General features: G+C 47.6%; 2 protein-coding genes across 5 annotated transcripts in view; one reads left to right on the forward strand and one right to left on the reverse strand.

Annotated features, from left to right (window-relative positions):
* The first annotated feature begins 83 nt into the window (after nt 1–83).
* GOSR1 (golgi SNAP receptor complex member 1) lies at nt 84–25,890 on the forward strand. Of its 2 annotated transcripts, none has more exons than XM_068113541.2 (9): nt 84–348; nt 5,053–5,149; nt 5,408–5,495; nt 10,038–10,136; nt 14,382–14,473; nt 14,642–14,710; nt 21,760–21,789; nt 22,393–22,475; nt 22,781–25,890. In XM_068113541.2, exons 1-9 carry the CDS (start codon nt 318–320, stop codon nt 22,903–22,905), a joined length of 714 nt encoding a protein of 237 aa, XP_067969642.1. In that variant the 5' UTR covers nt 84–317; the 3' UTR covers nt 22,906–25,890. The 2 variants fall into 2 exon arrangements, with proteins under 2 accessions (XP_067969642.1, XP_067969643.1); XM_068113542.2 differs by having other exon boundaries at nt 98–336.
* Nucleotides 25,367–26,939, reverse strand: part of LOC137425269 (coiled-coil domain-containing protein 80) — a 96,204-nt gene continuing 94,631 nt past the window's right edge. For all 3 annotated transcript variants that reach the window (XM_068113529.2, XM_068113527.2, XM_068113526.2), the window contains one exon: nt 25,367–25,623. In XM_068113529.2, coding sequence (XP_067969630.2) covers nt 25,367–25,623 — 257 coding nt within the window. The remainder of the gene's footprint in view (nt 25,624–26,939) is intronic.

The following is a 26,939-nucleotide window of genomic DNA, read 5'->3' on the forward strand; positions in this document are numbered from 1 at the left end:
CTTTTTCTTTTTTTTTAGAAACGAAAACTTTACATTAACGAAAAGTTGCCCTGACCAACAATGAAAGTACAGGAAGTGATAATTTGCCGGCATTTACAGGAAGTGACGAAATCGTGCTGTCGTTTACAGGAAGTTCGTGGCCATCGGATTCGTGTTTGGAGAAGCGTAATGATGAAGTAAAACTTGTCATTCTGGCTGTGGATCCGGGCCTGCGGACGGCGGATATCGATCCGGGCCTCCTGACGGCGGATATCGATCCGGGCCTCCTGACGGCGGATATCGATCCGGGCCTCCTGACGGCGGATATCGATCCGGCGATGGCGACCTCGGCAAACGGCGAGTGGGAAGGTAACGGCGGGTGTCAAGGTCTCGGTATGACAGCATGAAGTCTGTGGGAAGTGGTCTCGCTCATCATGGACCCTGATTTTATGTATAACTAGAACGGCGCTCTAGAGTAGAGAGCAAACCTCCGTCAGGCTGAACAGTTTACGTTTTGTATCCTATTGACAGGTTTGCCTGAATGGTTAGGGTGGCGGGCTTGGGATCCTAAGGTCTTGAGCTCGAATCCCGTTGAATTTAATGCCAGGTGGGGTTGACTCAGCCTGTCATCCTTCCGAGGTCGGCAAAATACCTGGTTATAGAGAGGGGCACTGCATCGGCAGCAGACGCGTCCACATAAATGATGCAACCAGCATCTGGGTGGCTGCACACGAACCACCCACCCAACTCCTCTACCTAGTTTTGCCACAAGTCATCCACAACTTTTTGAAATGTCGTGCTATATATCGATTTTGGCCCTATCGGTATCACTCAATGGTGAAGAATCACTTATAAATTTAAAAAAAACTCTCGAATCCGGTTGCTTATTCGGATCGTCACCAAAATTGAATCAATTCTTCCTTGTCAAACACCGAACCTGTCCACAACGTTTCGTCCGAATTCGTCCACCACTTTTTTGAGATATCTTGTTCACAGACAGACATGGGTGAAAACATTAAACAAAGTGGGAGAAACAAAGTGGGAGAAACAAAGTGGGAGAAGTGGAACAATTGTCAGATTGGATATGTTTTTTTTTATTCTGACGTCATTGTTGGAGTTGATTGTTTTAATTATATATCTGTGCCATGGACGTGGTTGGGGTGGAAGCGAGCTGTTTTTCAATGTAAGGCAGTACCTCATTGATCTAAATACGGGCACGTCACCGGTCATGGCATGTCATGTCATGTCATGTCATGTCATGTCATGTCATGTCATGTCACATGTCACGTCTTCCCACCTTCCCTTCTGGGTTGGTTGGTTGTTTGCTTTTTGTGCCATTTTCGGAATCGCTGGCTCGTGAATGTCGGTTTCATTGTGCTCTGGATTTTGTGTCTTAAGTCTTTACGAATGACTTGGGTGATGTATTAAATTTTGTACATTGATGTAGCTCTTGTATGATTATGATGATAATAAAAATAGGACCACAGGACCTGGAGGTGATGCTTTTAAGGCCAGCATTAAGGCCTGCCTTTTTTATAATAAAAAAGGTAAAAAAAATCAAACATTTAAACAGCCTTGGACGTGCACCTTGACCCCATGGCCAAGCCACACCGTCTATCAAGGCTGTGCCATTAGCATACACATGCACCTCAACCCCAAGGCTGAAGCACATGGTCATTCAAAACACATGCATCCTGACCCTGAAGGGCCACAACGCATGGTCATACAATAGGACCCCTCCTCCATGGGAGTGAGTCCACCACTCCACCTGACCCAGGATCACAGTGTTTCTCCTGTCAGGAGTTGATCTGGGCCCTGGACTAGGTTGTAACCCAAATTTTGGTAGCATACTGATCGGTGGGTCTTGAGAAGAAGATGTTTGAAGGAATTTACTAAGTCCACCATTTTGACTTACTTTAAGTCACGTGACCGGAACGAGCTTTGCAATCACCGTTACCAGTCAGGAGCGGAACCTTAATGCCAAATTTCAGCCGGATCAGCCTCGCGGTTTCGACGGGGAAGTCGAAATAGGAGACATGTTTAATTGCTTCTCGGTGGGTTCGAAAGCTGCCATTTTGCATTTTAATGTAACCAAAAGCAAGATTCCAGGGAAAATTGCCAAACTCGCCGTAAATGTCCACAGACATTGATCTTGACTCCTGCTCACAGAAGGTCACATGACCAAAAGCGACGGCATGTCTCATGATCTTGCATGGTCACTCCCAAGAGAGCTGGTGTTTCTTAGTTTTATGGTGATATGATTAGAGAAGTGTCTGTGGGTTTTTGTCTTTTTCGAACCATGTACAATTAGAAGGTAGGAAGTCATAAACATTCATCGTTTACAAACTGTGTACTGTGTGTGGCAAGTGTGACAGTGCATATTTTAAGTATTGCATGTTTACATATGCAGTTTGACTTCTGTATCAGGCCCCCAGTTGTAAAAAAAAACGCCAAAACATTCAGAACAAATTTTAATCGAAGCATATTTTTCCTATATTTAAAATCTATATTTCTGGAAAAGCTGGATATAAATAGATTGCTGTGTCCCGGCAAACTGAACACAGACACATGGCCGTACATTTGAAAATCCTTGAATTACAGATGAGATTGCCAAAATCAATTATCAAAACGTCAAAAGAACCTTCTTGTTATTACCTCCGCCGCTGAAGGTGGATGAAGGTCATGTTTTCACCCCTGTCTGTCTGTCTGTGAACAGGATATGTCAAAAAGTTGTGGATGGATTTGGACGAAATTTGGCAGAGATGTAGTGCATGCGACGAGGACGAAATGATTAGATTTTGGTGAAGATCTGGATTCGGATCCGGCTAGTAGAGGTTTTTAAGTGATTCTTCACAATTGGGAGATTGGGCTAAAAACGATACATAGCAGGATATCCCAAAAATTGTGGACGGATTTGTACGAAACTTGGTGGAGAGGTTGGGTGTGTGACAAGGACAAATAGATTCGATTTTGGTGAAGATCTGATTATGGATTCAAATATGGATTATGGATTATGGATTCAGATATTCACATTTATTTACGACATTTATTTAAATTTTTAAGTGATGCTTCACCATTGAGAGATCAGTCGAAAAACGATATATAACCTGATATTAAAAACAGTTATGGACGAGTTATGACTAAACTTGCTGGACGCGTTTGTTAGGTGACAAGAACAAGCGATTACATTTTGGTTCACGTCCGAATCCAGATCCGGCCTATTAGTCAGGTTCACTATGTTTTTTTCGTTCAAAATCATGGTAGATTAGCAAACCTATACATTTTTGGAAACGTTATTACATGGAAAATCTGAAAATCAATGTTTACATTTGCCAATTCCGACCAATTCCATTCGACCAATTCGACCAATCGACCAATTCCATTCGACCAATTCGACCATTCGACCAATCGCTTCGATCGACCATTCGACCATTCGACCAATTCGATCGATTCGATTCGATTCGATTCATCGAATTCGATTCGATCGACCATTCGACCAATTCGATTTGCCAATCAATTTGACCGACCTTTGCTTGTGTGGAACGGACTGTGAAAACGATGCGGACTATATTGTCGGATACGACACACAGGACAGTGATGACGAACTCTAAATGGCATATTCTGTAATCGTGTATGTTTGATGCCATGACTGCCTGTGTATATTTTGTCATTGACTGCCTGTGTAGATGTGAAGTTATACTGACTGCATGTGTATATATGATTTTGCTGACTGCCTGTGTATGTTTGGTGATATGAATTATTGTGACACATTTTGATGTTATTAACTGCCTGTACAAAATGATAACATGTATTTGATTATGCAACTTATCGCGAATATAAAGACAGTATTTTGCAATTCAAAACCTTTGATTCGTGTCGTACCATTCCCCATAGCACTAATTTGATACTTTCATTGGATTCCTTGTCCCTGAAAATATAGGTTTAGTATATTTTAAAAAGTTTTTAGGGTAATTAGAGGCAGAAATTGAACAAAATATGTATCTTACAGTGGCCATTTTGAAAATCCAAAATGGCCGCCATACAGGTATCTCTCCAAATGTAAACATTGATTTTTAGTTTCCTTATGCTATAACCTTTCCAAAAATGTATAGGTTTGCTAATCTACCATGATTTTGAACGAAATATAATTTATTGACATAGTGAACCTGACTATATCGGTGGATACAAAACATAAACTGTTCAGCCTGGTGGAGGTATGCTCTCCACCGAGTGTCGTTCTAGTTATTCCCTGCGTTTTTGCGTCACTGATTGTGAAATACACTTCCTTGGGATGCCACAGATAAAAGGGGGTGGAGACGCTCAGCGGGGAAAACGAAGCTTTCTTGGACCCGCCCCCCTAGGAACAGTCAGGGGAAGAGGCTCGGAGACGGAACGAATTTTTTGGGAAATTTAACTTATTTAGCCTTTTTTGCTTGTTTGTTTTACCTCGCAAGGCACCACACACCGTCCATTAAAAGTGTGCAAAATGATTGTTATACTGGGTCAAAATGTCAAAGGGTAAAGTGTGCTGCGTTTATTGTCAACTTGGGAATTGAACCCAGATGAGACATAGAACCGCGATCTCTCTTGCAGCTTATTACCTAAATGGTTACTAATCTAAATTCAGTTAACCTATTGGAATAGAAGACACTAACTTAACATGCTGATAACTCAAATTGGCTCCATTGTTAACGATGTGCAATGTGGTAGAAGCTACAAGAATATGACGATTACCGTTTGTTTTCCACTTTGTTTTTTCAAGTTCTAGATCCACCACTTAACGTTTGTCTTCGACTGGGAATCATTACCTTTGCCTCTTAGTGTTGCCAAGCAACCAATTGGTTTGTTTGCCGCTCTATTTCCCACAAGGATGTTTAGCAGAAACATCCTCTGATCCCCTCTCACGTACAGCATATTTAAGGCTTCTTTCTTGCTGCCGGGTGATTCGATGGCTATCCTTCTTAAGTTTTGTTTCCAACCATTTAAGTATGCACGGTTTGGGGGCAGATGTGTTTAATAGCACTTGTTTCTATGGATTTCCTTACTGATGTGATTCTTGTCGTTGCTGTACAGAGTTGCGCCGTCAGGCCAGGCACCTTGAAAATGATCTCGAGATAAAGCTGGTGTCATTCAGCAAGCTTTGCGCCAACAACGCAGTCTCACGAACAAGGTTTACCCCAATTCGCACTGCCTCTCACCTCCCCACCACCTGCACCTTCCACCCAGGCTCCTGCTCACCCTGTGCCTGCCCCCTCTCACCTCCCCACCACCTGCACCTTCCCCCCAGGCTCCTGCTCACCCTGTGGCCCTCTCACCTCCCCACCGCCTACACCTTCCACCCAGGCTTCTGCTCACCCTGTGCTTTCTCCCTCCCCGTCTAGTTCTGTGAAACCCTCACCATTGCACATACTTGTTTTTCTCTCCACAGCATTGGAAACGGTAGCGCCCTCTCTGCCTCGTTTTCCGACTCCTTGGGACAAAACTTGGTAGCAGAGCTGCAGCAGCTAATCAACAAGGTCAGAATACTGTTATGTCGGTGGGTAGGGCATATATATAGATTTAGGTAGATCTGAATAGGTATCATGCTCTGGTTGTCATGGGTAGCTAGAACCATCTCGATGTTAATAAGTAGAGGACCTGTCTAGCCCGAATGTCGAATTAGGTGTGTCTTCGTCCCTATTACGAGGAATGGGACATGATATATAGTTCTAGGGAATAAGGATAAGACTCCATTGTATGTGAAACCTCTGTGGTCATACCTGTGTCCCATATGGCAACACACATCACACACATTAGATAGGCCCATCAGCACAACACGAATTAAATTCCTCCTCCGCCACAAGACGATAAAACTGACCAGAAGAACCAACAGGAAGCGGCCGCGTACAACGGTGCCATGGCAAGCAGACATCGGCCAGGCAGGCAATAGCCACACCCAGAAGGACTCTTGATTGACAGGGGGGAGGGGCGAGCAACAACCAGAGCACCGATTGGAGAGTAGGGAAGGACGTGTGATTTGTCAGGGGAGGGGCAGAAAGCTTCCCCGTGATTTGGGGTAAGAAAGGTGAAGGAGCGACACACTGATTGGCTACTGACCGATGACACCACGGCCATTCAGTGCGGAAGGTGTGAAACCACTACCAACAAGCTACGTACTGGTTGGAGGGAAAGCGAGCTGACGTCAGACGGCCGCCAGTAAAACCTCTCGCTCGCCGGCATTTTGAGCTCTTCCCTTCGCCCTCTTGCTCTGGACTGTCCGATTGAGTTGGCCCTTCTTGCTTTTGTTTCTTCCCTGCCCGGACCTCCCTTCTGCCTTTGCCTTTCATTCCCGGTTGGACCTTTCCTTTGCGAACCGCGAATTGCCTGCGTTGCGACGGACGCCGGGGGAACGTTGGAGCGCCGTCGATTCTCCTCCCTGGCGTTAACATGCGTGCGAGGCTTGCCGCTGGAGCGGGCGCGACCGGGGCGAGCGATTGGCTGGGTGGCCTAGCAGTGTGCGAAGGGCGCCTTATCGAGGCCGAGGCCTGCTTCGCACCAACATTGGAGCCGGACGGAGCCTGACCGACATCACACATCCAGACAGATAAGACGCATCCATAAACAACGTTTTATTTGATTCATTCTTCATGTGTTGTGTATTTGAAGTGAAGTGTGGGAGTGCTCCATGAGAGGGTTTAGGTTTTATCGTCGCGTTTCATTGTTCTCTGGTTCCGTAATAAATATTTCTTTTTTGTACATTTTACCTCCGTCTCGGGTTGAGTTAATTTCCACAGGGAGAAGACATCGTCGGGGCGTGAAGGTAAGCCGCGGCATCCTCCCCTGATCCCCCTTCTCGTGTATCGATCCGCCATTGAATTGGAAACGCCTCAAAGTAACCTCAATTCCATCCGTGGACGCTCTGTCTTAATAGAGTCGTCCACACGACCATACTTTATCTGCTTGGTCCCTCATTGGATAATGTCTCTTGGCTTCCACCAATTTCCATTTGGTTTTCTCCTGACTTTATACTTACCCTACCCCTATTCCCCTTCCTGTCAGTAAAATGATTTTCCTCCACTGCAGGTTTCTCAGGGAGTTTGTTATTTCATTTAATTAGGTTTACTCTCCATAAATGGAGACTAACCTATTATTACTGCGAGAGTTTTTCTTATTATTATTATTCTTCCGCCCTATTTTGCACCTCCGAAAACTTCATAATTAAGTTTCTCAGCAACCGCTGGTCGGATTGACAGGAAATTTTCATCAAATGATCGGCTAGGCTCGTAGAATTTTTTAATGCTAATTATGACGTCATAGGTCACGTGGTATGGGCGCCATCTTGTAAAACACCTTCAACTTTGCCCCTCTGTATCTCCGAAACGGCTCAATGGAAAAATTTGAGGAATGGCTCATTCTAAAGAACTCTGCAATGGGAACAAAAAACATGTTTATTGAGTATATCAAAAATGCTAACGTTAAGAGGTTAGAATTCGTCAAACACAATTTTTCTCCCCCGAAAATGGGATTTTTTTCCCAGATGCTTAGTTAAAAAAAACTCAGAATGCAAAAATTTTCGAAGTCATATGGTTCGGCCGCCATCTTGTTTTCCGTGAAAAAACACAAAACCCCTTTTTCTCCGCAACGGCTGAACGGATCGAGCCCAAACTTGGAATGCATATTCGCATACCCATGACGAACAAAAACGTCAGTGAGCACGACGTCATCCGACACGTGGTTTCAGAGTTATGACGTTTTAAAATTTCAAACTAGAAATGGAATCACCTCCATAATTTGTGGAGATATCGAGTGGAAACTTTACACAAATGTTCCTCATGGGGGGATGTTTCATCGTTACTTGAGACGTTTTGATAAGTCACATGGTTTGGCCGCAATAAATAATGGAAGTTTAAATTTTAAAAAGCTTGTAACTCCTGAACCACTGCATGGATCGACTTGAATTTTTAATGCAATGTGGCTCTCATCAAGCGAAACAAGTGTGCAAACTTTCAAGATGATTGGATGTACGGTCGCGAAGCTATAAGTCTTTATTGTTGAAAGAAGAAGAAACACACCATTTTGTCTTTCCAGAACGTGCTCATGATAACGCGATCTCCCGCGGTCATTTGAACTTCCAAAAAAATTATAATTGCAGATTTGTCAATAGATGAGGCATATTAACAAACGAATGAAACAGATTTGCTCAAATTCTGACTATTTTTAACTCGATCGTATTTCACTGAAAGTAAGCCCATCAAGGCGCATACGTAATACACGAAAATACAGTGGGCCATTTGCGCATGTGCAAACATCCATCCACATATTACGTAAGGTGCTGTGCGAGAAGGAAATGGCTGTCATGGTCGCAATTGGTCTTCAAATTTGCGCAAATAAATGCCCTACACGATGCCGTTTATTTCGTCAATATCCATCCAGCCGATCTGAAGTTATATGAAGAAATGCATTTACGTCGTGACGTCATCACGCGATTTTCGAATGCAGACGTCTTTTCGGAAATTAAATAAAGATAGAAATCGAAATGAATCATATCTGCGCATGCGCGGTTTTCTCAGTCGCTTTTCAGTGGCATCGCAGTGCAACCCATCTGCGCATGCGCCAGCTATTGAAAATTGGGTTGCCACGGCAAAATCCAAGATGGCCACCACCATGTATGTCTGAACCTTGCAACCTGCATATCTTGAAAAATAAGCAAAGTAGCAACTTCTAATTTGGTGTGTGGGTGTATCTAGACACAAGGAAGAACGCTATCGAAAATTGGGTCGCCACGTCAAAATCCAAGATGGCCGCCACCATATATATGTCTGACCTTGCAACCTGCATATCTTGAAAAATAAGCGTGTGTGTGTGTAGGGGGGATGTGTGTGTGTGTGTGTGTGTGTGTGTGTGTGTGTGTGTGTGTGTGTGTGTGTGTGTGTGTGTGTGTGTGTGTGTGTGTGTGTGTGTGTGTGTGTGTGTGTCGGTGGGGGGGGGGGGGGGTTGGTTGTGTGTGTGTGTGTGTGTGTAGGGGGGATGTGTGTGTGTGTGTGTGTGTGTGTGTGTGTGTGTGTGTGTGTGTTTGGAGGGGTGTGCGTGTGGGGGGAGGGGTGTGGGTGTGTGTGTGGGAGGGGGTAGGGGGGGTGTGTGTGTGTGTGTGTGTGTGTGTGTGTGTGTGTGTGTGTGTGTGTGTGTGTGTGTGTGTGTGTGTGTGTGTGTGTGTGTCGGGGTTGTATCCAAGGGGGTTGTGTCAAAGCATGTCCAATGAAAGTGGGGTTGTATCAAAAGTGGGGTTGTATCAACAGTGGGGTTGCATCAAAAGTGGGTGCGAGTAAACCGGTCATCACTGCCAGCAGTTTTAAAGTGGCAGTTCTAGTTATTTTTTATTACTGCAGCAAAACCATTGTAATTCACTCTGGCCTGATGTGCCATCTGCTGCCCAGGACTGGCCGCAAGTGGATTTGTACGATAGATTAACACATCTCTTATCTCTATGAATTGTGTTTGCCTGTTCATGTTCCCTTCAGAACACCTGGCTGATGGTATGGGGAACCCAGGTTGAAATCCCATTTACCGCATGTTTGTCTATTGAATTACAAGGACATTAGTGGACAAAGTGCAATCATGTGTTTTCATGTTTTTGTCCTGTATTTATTTGATGTACAAACTCCTCGGTGAGATCACTGTAATTTTTTTTTACATATTTGAACCCCCTCCCCCACCCTCACCCCAGACAAGTACGTTTTATTTTATTATTTCTATATACTGAATCGAGGCTTGTGGAAGAACAAGACATGAAACGATGTTTGTGACTATGCAGAGTTGGTAGGAATTTCAAAGTGATGAAACAGATAATGGTTTACACAGTGTAGAGGCAAAGATTGAGCAAACGCGTGGACACCGGATGAGAACTCCGGGAGATTTGAAGACTATCACAATGTAACATGACATGGTACATCCTTTTGTTTTTTAATAATTAAAATAAATGCCCATTACCCCACCCCTCCTCCCTTCCCCCAAATACTTAGTGTGCTTTTGTCTTTCTTCCCCTCTTAAAAATGATTTGCACATAACCTTTTCGCCCACAGTTGTCAGAGATAAACAACAAGATGGCTGATGCTGCTACTCATGTAGCTAACTCTTCCTCCCTTATACATTCCCTGCATCGACACAGAGACATCCTGCAGGTTTGCCATATGTCTTTCATTTGTGCTTATTCTCATTTCTTCTTTCCACATCTACATCCCCTTATTACCTTTGCCACCAAAGGTTTTCACCCCTCTCTGACTGTTTGGTTGACTGTGAGCAGGATATATTAAAAAGTTGTGGACAGTTTCGGATGAAATTTGGTGGGCAGGTTGTGAGTGACGAGGAAGAAATGATTTTATTTTGGTGAAGATTCAATTCTGGATACAAGAATTTTTTAAGTGATTGAGTGATAGGGGCAAAAACGATATGCAGCATGATATTTCAAAAAGTTGCAGAAGAGTTATGACAAAACTTGGTAGGTGATTTGGGTAGGTGACAAGAACAAGCTGATTAGATATTGGTTCAGGTCCGAATCCAGATCTGTCCTATCAGTGGATACAAAACATAAACTGTGCAGCCTGTGGAAGGTATGCGCTCCACCGGGTGCCTTTCTCGTTGTTTATTCTTCCATTGCTTTGTCTCTCCATGAGCTTTCAGTGTGTGTTACAAATTTACTTTCCCCTTTAACCCCTAATCGTTCTTTCTTTCTTTCCCCCTTCCCCACACTAGTTTCTTCTTTCCACTCTTCCTCCACTCCTTCCTTCTTTCTGCTCTTCTCCCACTCTTTCCATCCTCTCCCCTCTTCTCCCACTCAGCCCACCCTTTTCCCTCTTCCCCCACTCGATCCACGCTTTCCCCTCTTCACCCACTCGTTCCATCCTTTCCCCTCAGGCATCATATCCCCTCGGTCCACACTTTCCCTCATACCCCACTCGGTCCACCCTTTCCCTCATACCCCACTCGGTCCACCCTTTCCCTCATACCCCACGCGGTCCACCGTTTCCCTCTTCCCCCACTCGGTCCACCGTTTCCCTCTTTCCCCACTCGGTCCACCGTTTCCCTCTTTCCCCACTCGGTCCACCGTTTCCCTCTTTCCCCACTCGGTCCACCGTTTCCCTCTTTCCCCACTCGGTCCACCCTTTCCCTCATACCCCACTCGGTCCACCCTTTCCCTCATACCCCACGCGGTCCACCGTTTCCCTCTTCCCCCACTCGGTCCACCGTTTCCCTCTTTCCCCACTCGGTCCACCGTTTCCCTCTTTCCCCACTCGGTCCACCGTTTCCCTCTTTCCCCACTCGGTCCACCGTTTCCCTCTTTCCCCACTCGGTCCACCGTTTCCCTCTTTCCCCACTCGGTCCACCGTTTCCCTCTTTCCCCACTCGGTCCACCGTTTCCCTCTTTCCCCACTCGGTCCACCGTTTCCCTCTTTCCCCACTCGGTCCACCGTTTCCCTCTTTCCCCACTCGGTCCACCGTTTCCCTCTCTCCCCACTCGATCCACCGTTTCCCTCTTTCCCCACTCGGTCCACCGTTTCCCTCTTTCCCCACTCGGTCCACCGTTTCCCTCTTCCCCCACTCGGTCCACCCTTTCCCTCTTCCCCCACTCGGTCCACCCTTTCCCTCTTCCCCCACTCGGTCCACCCTTTCCCTCTTCCCCCACTCGGTCCACCCTTTCCCTCTTCCCCCACTCGGACCACCCTTTCCCTCTTCCCCCACTCGGTCCACCCTTTCCCTCTTCCCCCACTCGGTCCACCCTTTCCCTCTTCCCCCACTCGGTCCACCGTTTCCCTCTTCCCCCACTCGGTCCACCGTTTCCCTCTTCCCCCACTCGGTCCACCGTTTCCCTCTTCCCCCACTCGGTCCACCGTTTCCCTCTTCCCCCACTCGGTCCACCGTTTCCCGCTTCCCCCACTCGGTCCACCGTTTACCTCTTCCCCCACTCGGTCCACCGTTTCCTTCTTCCCCCACTCGGTCCACCGTTTCCCTCTTCCCCCACTCGGTCCACCGTTTCCCTCTTCCCCCACTCGGTCCACCGTTTCCCTCTTCCCCCACTCGGTCCACCGTTTCCCTCTTCCCCCACTTTGTCCATCCTAATTATCCCCTCCCCTCTGTCTATCCTTTCCCCTCGGTCCACCCTTTCCCCTCGGTCCACCCTTTCCCCTCGGTCCACCCTTTCCCCTCGGTCCACCCTTTCCCCTCGGCCCACCCTTTCCCCTCGGCCCACCCTTTCCCCTCGGCCCACCCTTTCCCCTCGGCCCACCCTTTCCCCTCGGCCCACCCTTTCCCCTCGGCCCACCCTTTCCCCTCGGCCCACCCTTTCCCTTTGGCCCACCCTTTCCCCTCGGCCCACCCTTTCACCTCGGCCCACCCTTTCCCCTTGGCCCACCCTTTCCCCTCGGCCCACCCTTTCCCCTCTTCCCCCACTTTGTCCATCCTAATTGTCCCCTCCCTTCTGTCTATCCTTCCCCCTCGGTCCACCCTTTCCCCTCGGTCCACCCTTTCCCCTCGGTCCACCGTTTCCCCTCGGTCCACCGTTTCCCCTCGGTCCACCGTTTCCCCTCGGTCCACCGTTTCCCCTCGGTCCACCGTTTCCCCTCGGTCCACCGTTTCCCCTCGGCCCAACCTTTCCCCGCGGCCCACCCTTTCCCCGCGGTCCACCCTTTCCCCGCGGTCCACCCTTTCCCCGCGGTCCACCCTTTCCCCGCGGTCCACCCTTTCCCCGCGGTCCACCCTTTCCCCGCGGTCCACCCTTTCCCCGCGGTCCACCCTTTCCCCGCGGTCCACCCTTTCCCCGCGGTCCACCCTTTCCCCGCGGTCCACCCTTTCCCCGCGGTCCACCCTTTCCCCGCGGTCCACCCTTTCCCCGCGGTCCACCCTTTCCCCGCGGTCCACCCTTTCCCCGCGGTCCACCCTTTCCCCGCGGTCCACCCTTTCCCCGCGGTCCACCCTTTCCCCGCGGTCCACCCTTTCCCCGCGGTCCACCCTTTCCCCGCGGCCCACCCTTTCCCCGAGGCCCACCCTTTCCCCGAGGCCCACCCTTTCCCCGAGGCCCACCCTTTCCCCGAGGCCCACCCTTTCCCCGCGGCCCACCCTTTCCCCGCGGCCCACCCTTTTCCCGCGGCCCACCCTTTCCCCGCGGCCCACCCTTTCCCCGCGGCCCACCCTTTCCCCGCGGCCCACCCTTTCCCCGCGGCCCACCCTTTCCCCGCGGCCCACCCTTTCCCCGCGGCCCACCCTTTCCCCGCGGCCCACCCTTTCCTCGCGGCCCACCCTTTCCCCTCGGTCCACCCTTTCCCCTCTTCCCCCACTTTGTCCATCCTAATTGTGCCCTCTCCTCGGTCCACCCTTTCCCCTCGGGCCACCCTTTCCCCTCGGCCCACCCTTTCCCCTCAGCCCACCCTTTCCCCTCGGCCCACCCTTTCCCCGCGGCCCACCCTTTCCCCTCGATCCACCCTTTCCCCTCTTTGTCCATCCTAATTGTCCCCTCCCCTCAGTCCACCCTTTCCCCTCGGTCCACCCTTTCCCCTCGGTCCACCCTTTCCCCTCGGTCCACCCTTTCCCCTCGGTCCACCCTTTCCCCTCGGTCCACCCTTTCCCCTCGGTCCACCCTTTCCCCTCGGCCCACCGTTTCCCCTCGGCCAACCCTTTCCCCTCGGCCCACCCTTTCCCCTCAGCCCACCCTTTCCCCTCAGCCCACCCTTTCCCCTCGGCCCACCCTTTCCCCTCGGCCCACCCTTTCCCCTCGGCCCACCCTTTCCCCTCGGCCCACCCTTTCCCCTCGGTCCACCCTTTCCCCTCTTCCCCCACTTTGTCCATCCTAATTGTCCACTCCCCTCGGTCCACCCTTTCCCCTCGGTCCACCCTTTCCCCTCGGCCCACCCTTTCCCCTCGGCCCACCCTTTCCCCTCGGCCCACCCTTTCCCTTCGGCCGACCCTTTCCCCTCGGCCGACCCTTTCCCCTCGGCCCACCCTTTCCCCTCGGCCCACCCTTTCCCCTCGGCCCACCCTTTCCCCTCGGCCCACCCTTTCCCCTCGGCCCACCCTTTCCCTTCGGCCCACCCTTTCCCCTCGGCTCACCCTTTCCCCTCGGCCCACCCTTTCCCCTCGGCCCACCCTTTCCCCTCGGCCCACCCTTTCCCCTCGGCCCACCCTTTCCCCTCGGCCCACCCTTTCCCCTCGGCCTACCCTTTCCCCTCTTCCCCCACTTGGTCCACCCTTTCCCCTCTTCCTCCACTCGTTCCCCCCTCTAGTCCCCATATATTTCCCCTCTAGTCCCAATATTTCCCCCCTCCAGGCCCCATATTCCCCCCCTCTCCTTCTCTTTCCCCCTCTCCCTCTCTTTCCCCCTTTCGTTTTCCTCCTTTCCCATTCTATCATGGTTTTTGTTCCCCTGTGATATGCAGGATTACACTCAGGAGTTTGAAAAACTTTCAGCCAATTTCAGAGCACAGCATGAAAGAGATCAGCTTCTCAGTTCTGCACATCGTGGTTCAGAGTAGGTCTGATCCCTTTTCTGATTATATTTGAATCGACAGCATTAAACACGGTCACATTCAGTGATTTACGTTATGTAGTCGAGGATATCTTCGAGAGCAATGTGCGGCTCTCGATATCCAAGGTCCTTGTTCCAGATAAGCAAACTGTAAATTATTTGCTTCTGCAGCTCGTACAAGACATCTGGTGTGAACAGAAGAGCAGATATTTATCTTAAAGAACACGAACATTTGCGCAGGTAAGCTGAATTAATGAAAATGTGTAGTTATTTATTTACTTACTTTTTCTGTTACTTTATTTTCTCATGTTGCTTTATTTCTCATAAAGTAACTTTCAATAAAAGAAAGTGACTTTCTCATGTTCTGTTACTTTCTTTTATTCATACTTTGCCTTCTTTTTTTTTTTTTCTTTTTTTTTTCTCTTTTTTTCCTATTACTTTTTCTGCCTGGAATCAAACTTTATTTTCTCATGAAAACCTGTTCTGAGTTAGCAATTCTCTAACTTAAAAGAGATAGTGTCAACCAATTTTCAAGCATTTGATCATATTGTTATAGTTGGCCGGTCGTACCAATTACCTGGTACGAGTATGGCGTTGAATATCAATTCGACCATAGCAGTTAATTGATTTGAAGTCCCCTCCTCCTCCCCCTACCTCGATCACGTGTCCACCAGTCATGATACCATACTGATCGGGGTCCGGAATCTGGCAGAGTGCTACGCTAATTCCGTACCACACACCTCGTCCTAATTGGGCCGAGTGATTCAGAGGAGTGTGGCACTATCTTTTTATTGTCCCCCGTCGCACCGTGGAGCGAAAGGGGGGCTATGGTTTTCCCCTCCATCCGTCCGTGCGGGCGTGCGTGCGTAAGCGAAGGACCGCATTTGAATTTGGTGTGTGGGTGCAACCCACGTCAAAATCCAAGATGGCCGCCGCCATGTATGTCTGATGCCATGTATGTCTGAACCTTGTGAGCGGAATATCTTGGAAAAATAAGCGAAGTACCAACTTCTAATCTGGTGTGTGGGTGTATCTACGCATAAGGAAGAACCGTATTGAAAATTGGGTCGCCACGTCAAAATCCAAGATGGCCGCCACCATATATATGTCTGAACCTTGTGAGCGAAATATCTTGAAAAATAAACGAACTACTAACTTCTAATCTGGTGTGTGGGTGTATCTACGCATAAGGAAGAACTCTATTGAAAATTGGGTCGCCACGTCAAAATCCAAGATGGCCGCCGCCATGTATGTCTGAACCTTGTGAGCGAAATATCATATCATAGCATGTTTTCTGCGTCTTCCACTTTGTCAACTCACATCACTTCCCCGACGGGGGACCTAGGCGTAACGTTTGTGTGGCTTTAAATGCCGCTGCCAAATAACCCTCAATTTTCTAATTACTACAGAGTGACCCCGGGGGGGGGGGGGAGCGGAATATCTTGAGGTAGAGGAGTAGCAGCCGAGTTCTAAAGGGGTTTGTTCGGTCTAAAGAGTATTGGGGTTCTAAAGGGGTCTGTATGTTCTTTTTTGTCTAACGGCGTCGAAAGGGTCTAAAATGTCTTCAGGATCTTAGTCTTCAAAGGTCTAAGGGGTGTCAGCAGTTGAAAGGGTCTAAAGGTTTAAAAGTACGTTCCAATGGTACGTAATTAATAGATGTAGTCATGGTGCAACTGACGTTCAAATAATTAGGAGATGTAGTCACGTGGGTTAATGGCTGGACATACACTTGCTCCATTATACATATACTGGTGTAAATCTCATCAAAATGATGGGCCCAAGAGCATCACGACCGTCACAGCACAGTTGTTAAACAATATAACTCACAAGCTTGTGGAATTACGTTTCATAAAGAAAATCAAATAACTGAACAATTACAGCACTGGAGTATCAGGAGGAACCCAAAAAGACAATGGATTAATCAGGAGGAACCGGATAGGATTAGGGTTTCGGCTGCTACTCCTCTACCTCAAACCTATACAGGCATGGCACAGCCAGGTGAACCTTACCAAAACTATTTGCAAGATTCACCCCTCCATAAAAAATTTTTTAAAACCACCTTTAGAGGCCATTTTTCCCCGCAAAGCGGGGGTTGGCCTTTTTCGGGAACCGTGGTTGTTGTTGTTTTTCGGTCCCCTTTTTTTGAAGCAATGTTTTACGGCCGGATGCCCTTCCTGACGCCAACCCTTTTTGCCACCTTTAACGACAAACAGGGAATTACCAGTGAACTGGTACTCAATTAGCCGACCTCGGAAGGATGACAGGCTGAGTCAACCCCCCTGGCGTTAATTCAGCGATCGACCGGGATTCGAACCCAGGATCCTTGGATCCTAAGCTGGCACCCTAGCCGCTAGCCCAACACCAGGGACCCCTCCATAGACAAATAAAAATAAGGAAAGAAAGAAGGAAAGATGCAAGACAAAAATAAACATGATGGCTGCGCACATAGCACTTGGGATCATGCGGATCATTTGGGATGTGGCCTGACCTTGCGGCTTGTTGGGTTTTGCCAATCCCATCATGCATAAAACGAAAACCCGAGATTTGGCGACTCCCTTTTTGCCAAGTCCAGCCTGCATGGGACCGATCTTCGTGGGATCCAGGACCGTGCCGAATACAACAACTTTGATGTCGGCGCTAAAACCGAGTCGGTGCAGTTTGGTTGGGGAGATGGGCGCCCGTTTGGGCGCTGATCGACATGCGTTTGGGACGCGGCCTGGCGACCTGGCCTTGCCTTGTGGCTTGCTGTGTTTTGCCAACTCTATCCCGTCAGGGAGGGATGACACCGAGAAGGAAGAGACCGAGACCGACCGTACCCAGGGGTACCCCGGAGGTCACTTGGGGACGGAGGGGGGAACTGAGCACGAATAAGGAGACTGCTTGGTTCATGAGTCGTGGTTCCTGGCTGAGGTGAAGATGGATGCTTTAGGACCAGGGAATGCTCTGTTTAGTCTTAAAGACTCGCGAATAGAGATGACGATCTGTGGCGGCGGCGTGTATACACGCACGCACACATACACATCCACAAACATGAATCGTGATTTACACATACACATGCACGTTTGTGATTTACACACAGTGTGTGTGTGTGTGTGTGTGTGTGTGTGTGTGTGTGTGTGTGTGTGTGTGTGTGTGTGTGTGTGTGTGTGTGTGTGTGTGTGTGTGTGTGTGTGTGTGTGTGTGTGTGTGTGTGTGTGTGTGTGTGTGTGTGTGTTCATGTGTTCATGTCACCTTTGTAGCTCTATTACAAGAAAAACAAACAAAAGAGGAAAACAAATGTGAATCAATCTCTCAACGAAACCCGATAAAGTCCAGCGCTTATCACACTCTCAGCTATGTCTGTACCTCTCACGTTTTAGCGAGGGAAGGGTATTCCAACATGGTGGCTGCTTGCCCCGCGAGTGCTTTCTGCTGGCGCGCTCCAGTTATATAGACAGCTCAGTTGTAACAACTAAATGCATCACTGACAGACAGACAGTTCCAAATTGTGTATGTTATTATGCTAACATAGATCCAGTGAACTGGTACTCAATTAGCCCCCTTCCAACTTTCACCTTCATCTCCCTCAACCTTCTGCCTCGCTCTTCCCCCTCGTCAAATAACACCTCACTGCACCTCTCCCAATCACCATCAAACCTTTTGTCTGCCCCATCCTTCCCTTTCTCCGAGCTATTCTGTAATCTCTGACACACCTTCAACAGCTCTCCCTACCTCTTCCTCCTCTTCCACATCTTACCCTACCGCTCCCCCCCCCCTGTTCTGTATCCGATGCTCCCCCTTCCTCTTCCTTAAGAGTATGGACCTCAAACATCCGGGGCCTTCGCTCAAACATGTCTGATCTCTCCATACAGGTTGCTTCTGACAAACCAGACGTGATCTGCTTAACAGAAACTTTCCTCCTTCACGATGTCTCTGATTCCTTGGTATCTCTCCCAGGTTACTCCCTACTCCGGTATGATAGACCTGAGCCTCGTCCTGGAGGTGGGGTTGCTATCTTTATAAAAAACTCTCTTCCTCACTCGCCCTGCACTGCCCTCTCTCCACCTCACCCCCAGGAATACCTTTGGCTACGGCTTCCCCTTCGCTCCCACCTTTTGTTCATATGTGTGTTGTACCGTCCACCAAACAGTGATGACTCCATCTACATCTCGCTGTCTGAGAATATGGACCAACTTCTATCTACCCATCCCAACTCTCTCTTCCTCATATGTGGTGATTTCAACTGTCACCATGCCAGTTGGCTGGGTGTGGGTACCTCTCTCACCAGCCATGGCTCTTCAGCAAAGGACTTCTGTGACTCACTGGGACTGACACAAACTGTCAATTTCCCGACCCGGATTTCAGTCAACGGAGCATCTTCTCTTCTGGACTTGGTTATGACTAACTTCCCTGAAAATGTCTGCTGCTCTTCTTCTGCTCCAATCGGCTCTTCTGATCATGTGCTTGTTAAAGTGGACATCTCTCTGACCATTCTCAGAGAGCCTCCTCAGCGTCGACGAGTCTGGCATTTCACTCAGGCCAACTGGCACGATCTTCAAGCAGCCATCAATCATCTGGACTGGTCTCCCATCTCTACTGCCTCTGACATAAATTCTTCCTGGGAATTCTTCCAAAGCAAACTGCTCTCTCTCATGCACAGATTTATCCCATCTCGTCTTCTGTTGTCATACCCTTCCTCCCGTCCATGGTACACGGAATCTTGTGGTGAGGCTATTGCCCAGAAACAACTTGCTTTCGTCTCCTGGAAAGCAAATCAAACAGAAGGAAATCTCATTTCCTTTCACAAAGCCCGAAACAAGTGTGTGTCCACGCTCAGGAGAGCCAGGAAACAATATCTCTCCGTTCTCAGGACCGAACTCTCTTATCTGTCTCCCTCTTCCAAATCCTGGTGGCGTCTGGTCAAATCTGTTTCTGGTGTTTGTTCCCCCTCCATCCCCTCCCTCACCTCCCTCACCTCAAATGGGCACACGGCTGACTCCGCACGCGAAAAAGCTGAATGCCTCAACTCTGTGTTTGCCTCTAAATCTTGTGTCCCAAACCCATCCCTCTCTGTACCCACCGTACCCAGTCGTACCCAGCTGCTCCTGGACTCTGTGTCCTTTCCTCCAGACAAGGTGGAAAAGTTTCTGTCAACCCTCGACTCGGATTCTGCAACTGGACCTGACGGCATCAGCCCACGGGTCCTAAAATCCTGTTCTTCCGCTCTTTCACTCCCTCTCTCTGTTCTCTTCACCCTCTCTTTTGCTCAAGGTCATCTTCCATCTGCTTGGAAATCTGCCAACATCACCGCTTTGCACAAAAAAGGTGCAAAAACAGATCCCAGCAACTACAGACCAATCAGCCTTCTCCCAATTATCAGCAAAGTCATGGAATCCATCATTGCTTCAGATATGAAATCTTTCCTCTTCTCCAATGGCTTGATCTCTGATCATCAATTTGGTTTCAGACCTGGACACTCTACTCTGGACATGCTGCTTCTGCTTTCTCAACAATGGATGGAGGTCCTCAATGCCAAACAGGAAATTAGAGCAGTCTCCCTTGACATATCACGTGCCTTCGATACGGTCTGGCACCCCGCTCTGCTCACCAAACTCTCCTCTTTTGGTATCCATGGAAATCTCCACGCATGGCTGGCGGACTTCCTCTCTAGTCGTAGTCAACGTGTGGCCCTGAATGGGTTTCTCTCATCTCCTCTTCCTGTTCAGGCTGGAGTTCCACAAGGCAGTGTTCTAGGCCCTGTCCTTTTTCTGGTCTTCATCAATGATCTCTCTGACTCTCTTGAAAATCCTCTGTATCTCTTTGCTGATGACTCTACTCTCTGTCGCTCCATTCTTCATCCCTCAGATCGGCAGTCTGCTGCCTCCTCACTCTCTGCAGACCTGGACAAAATCACAGACTGGGCAAACAAGTGGAACATGTCTTTCAATCCTGACAAATCTCACACTCTTACGATGTCTCTCCGAAAAGACCGACTGGACAACCCTCCCATCCACTTTCTGAATAATCCTCTCCAAGAAGTTCTGTCACTCAAGCTTTTGGGTCTCACTATCTGCCATGATCTTTCCTGGGAAAACCACATTTCAAATCTGGCCTCCAAAGCCAGTCGCCGACTGGGCATCCTCCGTCGTGCGAAGTCCTTCCTTGGCACACCTGAGCTCCTCACCACATACAAGGCTTTCATCCGCAGCTCAATGGAATACTGCTCTCCCCTCTGGGCTGGTGCTCCTGCCTCACACCTAGCTCGTCTTCACGCTGTTGAATCCAAAGCATTCAGAATCATTGGAATCTCCCGCGATGAAGCTAACTCCAAGGGCCTCTCACTCACTCACCGCAGGCAGGTTGGTGGTCTTTCCATCTTCTACCGACTCCTCTCTGGCCTTGCCCCCCCAGCTCTCTCTGGGCTCTGTCCCGCAAATATTCCTACAGGTCGCACAAGATCTGCCTGCAACCCTCTTATGGTCAAACTGCCAAAATCAAGACTCTCTGCTCACCTTCACTCCTTCATTCCTCTTTTCTCCCGCCTCTGGAACAAACTCCCTCACTCTCTTCAATCCCACTCCACCCTCCAGGTCTTTAAAACAGCTGTTCACCACCATCTCTTATCTTCCCCCATCCAAAACCTTGATCTTTTCTACCCCCGCTAATTTCACCCCAATTCCACTTTTTTGAAATACCAACTTCTGTCCTGGAAGTCATTGGTGCCCTTGTGTTTTATACTTCTCCCTCCACCCCCCCCCCCCTTCCCATGCCTCCTCCCCCCAAGCCCTCTCCCTTCCACACATCTCCCTGCTCTCAAATGTTGTGTTTGTGTGCTTCACCTTCTCTCCCCATCTTGTTTTCCACTCCCGCTTTTTATATATTTTGTTTGTCTGGTTGATTTGTTTGTGAAGTAAATGTTTGCTCTTTCACGAGCCTCGATTCAGTATACAAAAAAACAAACAAAAAAAAAACAAAAAAACAACGGTAACATGGGGTAATTTTTGGTGACCCACCCAGGGCCCTTGGTGGCAACCTGGTGTATAATATTTGCAGTAATTGTGAAATATATCTTGAAGAGCATGAGTTTTAACATGTAGACAGTTGGTGTGTCATATGTCAGAATAGCTGCTTGTTTGTTGTGTTTGCTGTATGGACAATTGTTTAAGTATTAGTGCTTGATGAAAATACTAATGCACAATTTACATGTGATGAGAATAACATAATGACACCTGTTGTGCCTCCAACCACCCTCTCCCTTCCCCAACCTATCAATCTGTGTACCTTCCACGCACCTTTCCTCAATCCTGCAGTTCTGACCGACTGTTGGACGATACCATAAGGTAAGCAATGTTGAATCCTCTTTATTACCTCCGCCACTGAAAGTGGATGGAGGTTATTTTTTTTCACCCCTGTCTGTCTGTCTGAACAAGATGTCTCAAAAAGTTCTGGGAGGATTCGGACGAACCTTGGTGGACAGGTTAGGTGTATGACGAGGAGTAATCGATTCGATTATGGTGAAGATCCGAATCCAGATCTGGATACGAGAATTTTTAAAGAGATTATTCACCATTGATAGGGCCTAAAACGATGTAGAGCATGATACCTCAAAAAGTCCTCGATGTATGATCCGTCCATTGGACGTTAAGCTGGACGTCTCGTCTGCCATTGGTGGTGATTGTTAAAGATGCCACAGAGTCCTTCACAAAATATAAGCGAGATATTGCCAGCACCCTGAACAAATTACATAGTCTGACCTGGACTGCGGTTAGCAAGTGGTTTGGTCTTTGAGGCTTCTCGACAGTGGGTTACACTACTTGCAATCTGAGAATATGGTTGCTCTTTGGGCAGCTCTTGCTTTCTGCTCTCTGCTCTGTGCTTGCCCTTTGTTATTGCCATCTGAGACTTGCTAACTGAAACATTGACACCGATAATTTTGTTTGCAGCATTGCCATGCACACCAGGGGGAACTTGTCGTCTCAGCGAGAGATTTTCAAATCCATTCGGACTAAAGTAAACACCATGGGAAGTATCCTTGTTTGGTTCCTCCGGCTTCTCGTAAACCTATCGCATCCAGGGATCCCAGGTAGGGGTGTTTGCGGGTGTGATGCTTTCATCTTCGGTTTGATCCCAGGCAGTTTTGTACCTGCCATTTTGCTGCGATTCCACCAATGGGGTATTGTGGATCACGCTTCCCTTCGTCGTCTGCTGTAATTCAGACGCGCATGTTTGTTTCATAATGGCAGCCCTTGGGCCGACATTTCGGCCAAGCTGATGAAATGGGAAAAGTACGTTTTGGTGTATGCAATGTGGATCCCTTAACCGAAGCTTCAGATCGCTTTCCGGTGATCAACTCGTTGATGCAGAGGATCGGAATTCGCAAACGCAGGGACGCGCTCATCCTGGGCTCTGTGATCGGCTTGTGTATCATCGTACTTCTCCTGTATGCCCTGCGCTAGGCTCTGTGCAGCCATTTTTAAAGAAGCTTCGGTTCTGCACTCGATGGTGTGCAGTTACATTGCTATGCCTACCCATCGATAAAGGGTTCGGACTAGCTAGGCAGGTTGAACTGCCTGTTGCTAATGGAGGCCGCCGTGTTAGCTTGGGAAGCATCGCTCCTCGGGTATCGAAACAACAAAGTATGAATGCCGCTCTGCACCTGGCTTATATGGAAGATCCATTGTACACTTTTATGGTAGTATCTGGAGGGGTAGAGGGTGTGGGGGCTGAGATAAAGAAGAAGACAAAGGAATATGAAAGTCACAACAAACCATGTCTACAATCTCACCTTTTGTGTTGTGAATGTGGTTTATTGGATTGTGCTTGCTAGTACTGGTAATAAATCAAGTACGTGTTGGTACGATCGTGGTATTTTTTTTTTTTTCCATGTACTCTTCCTCCCTTTAATTTGTTGGTATGGTCACATTCAGTCTTCAGATGGGGTAATGATGTGAACTAATGTTTTTATTTTGTATACAAAGTCGAGGCTCATGGAAGAGCTAGGACACAGAACGGACCAGAACATAACAGAATAACATAATGGAATGAGAGGAAACACTGATGTGGTGGTGTATGGTGACACAAGGCATGGGAGGGGGGGAAGAGAACACCTGGGGGGGTGAACAAGCTTGATAAACCAGAAAAGCTGCCACCAATGTATTGCGTTTACTTGTTTGCCCTATGGTCAGGTCGTTGATGCGGTGTGGTTGACGTTCCATTTGATATCTTAACCACAAGGAGGGGTTTAATTATTTTGTTACTTTATTGTCTTGTACTCATTTGTTGTGCTTTTAAGTACTTGCGAGTTATCGATGAGTGCGGTTGGTGGGGCACTGCTACAGTGTGGTGTAGCTGGAGTTGTATCGGATTTTTTTTTTTTTTCACAGCAACAACTGCTTTTCTGAAATAATTAAACTTGACACGCTCTTTTGAGCATCAATTGTTTTATAAATCAAATTAAACGTTGATTCTTCCCAAGATTTGCAATGTATAGTTGGAAAAATGCTGATCGTGCTGTCCGTTCTCGACTGTGTTGCCTGATGGGAGTGCGCACCGAGTGCGTTTTATAACGAGTGTGTTCCTGATGTATTTTCAGGCCTGCGATTCCTTTTTCATGAAAGTAATAAAGAAAGGTTTAACTATCGTCTGCAGATCGTGGTGGAGATATCTAAAGGGTTTTCTTGTTTTCCCTTTCTCGTCTTTGTTTGCCGACCATCGACTGCACATTTGGATTCGGTACAGGTTAGAGTTCCACCATTTTATTCCCAGAGAATCGTTTTTCCATCTCCTCTGAAATACTTTGCATGGAATATGTGAGAATGTGTAGTTTATACAATTTAGCGAGGAAGGGAAATAAAGGACCTGTTTAAGCGTCGCCACAGAATTATCCACCCTCGCATCCAAGGCTATTGTTATTATCATTATTATTATTATTATTGACATTGATTTAGGGCTAATAGTGGAGCTTAATGCATTAATCACATGGCAGACAAACCTTGGGAGATGCCAGTGTACTTTAATGTCAATTACAGGCGTTGACATGTGATAAGCAAATACTTGTAGCATATAGGATTTGAACCCGGGTTCTTTACATTATGAGCCATTAGTTCAGATGGTAATGCTAACGGTCCAAATTTAAAGCAAAATGAAAGAAAGGCGTTGCCTTGCACAGTGATGATTAGTCAGTTCTCATTGATTCAGAGGGACCATATAGTTGTTAATGCAAATATGGAGATTTTAACCCCTCACCCTCCCCCATATGTTCTCTGCCATGACCCTCACCCTCCCCTTCTGCCCAGCACCTGTCCCTACCTATCTCTCACTCTAACTTATCCTTTTCTTGCTTTTGTCAAGCACCCTCCCCTCCCGCACCTCCTTGTGTATGTAATATGTAGATGGTCCCATACATTCCTTTCTCACAGCTTCCCCTCAAAGAGTGACTTTAACAAAAAGAGTGTAACCCCCACCCTTCCTCCTATCTTCCCAAAAAGAGTTAAAAACCCCAGAATACATCGTGTGTGTGTGTGTGTGTGTGTGTGTGTGTGTGTGTGTGTGTGTGTGTGTGTGTGTGTGTGTGTGTGTGTGTGTGTGTGTGTGTGTGTGTGTGTGTGTGTGTGTGTGTGTGTGTGTGTGTGTGTGTGTGTGTGTGTGTGTGTGTGTGTGCATTTTAAAAGCCCTTGGTGCAGACATAAACACTATATGACACATTTTTTCCATAACATACATGGTTAATATGATTAATACAAGATATTCATTCTGAAACTGATATTCTGGGTAAAGTTGAGAAGTCTTACTCCAACCTGCAAGCATCTGTATTCAAACCACATATCCTTCCGTAGTTGGATATTAATTTGAAATTAACAGGTAATGTGAACAATGTGCCGGTGCTTTCCAAATGCAATCTCCAATTCCAGGGAATCCCTAGGTAGTCCAGTAATATCCGGGTCGTGGTTCTGGGCAATGCATTCCCTTTTGGGCAAGCATCTCGCGCTGCCTCAGGGGAAGCATGTCCACGATGCGAAGTATCATCCGTAGAGGTGCCGGGCGAGGGAGCCAAGCGACCGCTCTGCCATCCTTGGCTACGAGTGCGGCACCAAAGCAATGCTCGGGTAGGGCGAGGAATAGACGCAGTTGCTTGGTCAGGATGTGCCCAAGATGTTCGGTTTCCACAACACTTCCTGTCAGGAGTGTGCAGAGTATTATTTCATCACCATGTAAAATGTGTTCCATCAAATTGGACGAAGCAAGACATGAGTTTCTCTGCATTGAGCATAATGTATTCCCTTTTGGTACAATGATCAAGTATGCCACCCAGTTTGTGCATGCAATGAGAGAAAATGGAATGCATTTGTTTTGAATGCTATTGTTTGTTAATTTGTACTTTTTGCTAATGTATCCTTTGGTAAATACTTAAAATGATCAACCTCATTAAATTATTTGTGCTACTTGGTGTTTTTCTGCCTTATTTAATCCTTTTTTCTCCTCATTTTTGGCGATAGTGTCACATGTCCTGTGTGATACTAATGTGTTGCTTGTCAATAAAATGCACATAGGTACATCTGTTATTATGTCTCCTGGCAGAAAACCCCGTGACGAGCGGCCCTTCGTATTTTTACACTATTCAGCCTTGAAAACTTGCCTAAAACCCAAATTACGCAAAAAAACCTCAATTTATTACATAAATTGCTCATCCCTGCATTTGGGTGGTGTATAGGTCACGGACCGCTGCCACGATCACTTCCGAAAATAATAAAAAATAACCTGGGTTGCACACATTAAGCAAAACCATGCCTACTGCTTATGTGCATATAAAATATATCGTGGTTATATATACTATAAAAAATATATACTATACAGCTCAGATAATTCAAATTGCACTGGGCTATGGGCCCAGAGGCTATGCGCTGGCACTAAATGGTGGACTTCTGATTTATTTATTTATTTCAGGTTACAATTGTGGGTGTAGTCGGGCCAGCTGTCCAACCAATGGGGCGAAGGCAATCTGTCCATACATGCATGCATACATACTGCAAAAACGAACAGGCTTTTACACATCAGATTCTGTAATGTAAAGCAGAAATTTGGCCTAACAGCACAGCAGAGTCCCATTGATGGAAATGGTCGAAGACGACCAGGCTGTCCGACTACACCCACAATTGTAACCAATGGATGCTTGAAAGCGGTCATATCTTCTCAATTTCCAAAAGTTCTGGGACCGACGTATTTGTTGGAAACAGAATACGGAATGTTGTTCTCGGCCATTTGTTAAATGGATGTTGTGGTATATTGGAACATATTCCAAAAGCTGATTGTGGCATATGATAATGGAGCATCGAATTGTCACATATTGTCACTAAGAAATCTGAACACACTGTGACCCTGTATGGTGATGGTGGCCCTCTTAGACCACAGGGGCTAAAAGTGAGGTTGTATGAATGCGAGTCCCTTGAAGATGACTCAAGGTTAGGATGGCCAGCAGATGTGACCAATCTGC

This window comes from Myxine glutinosa, chromosome 4 (genome assembly GCF_964187855.1).
Source record: "Myxine glutinosa chromosome 4, kmMyxGlut1.1, whole genome shotgun sequence".
NCBI classification, from domain to species: Eukaryota; Metazoa; Chordata; class Myxini; order Myxiniformes; family Myxinidae; genus Myxine; species Myxine glutinosa.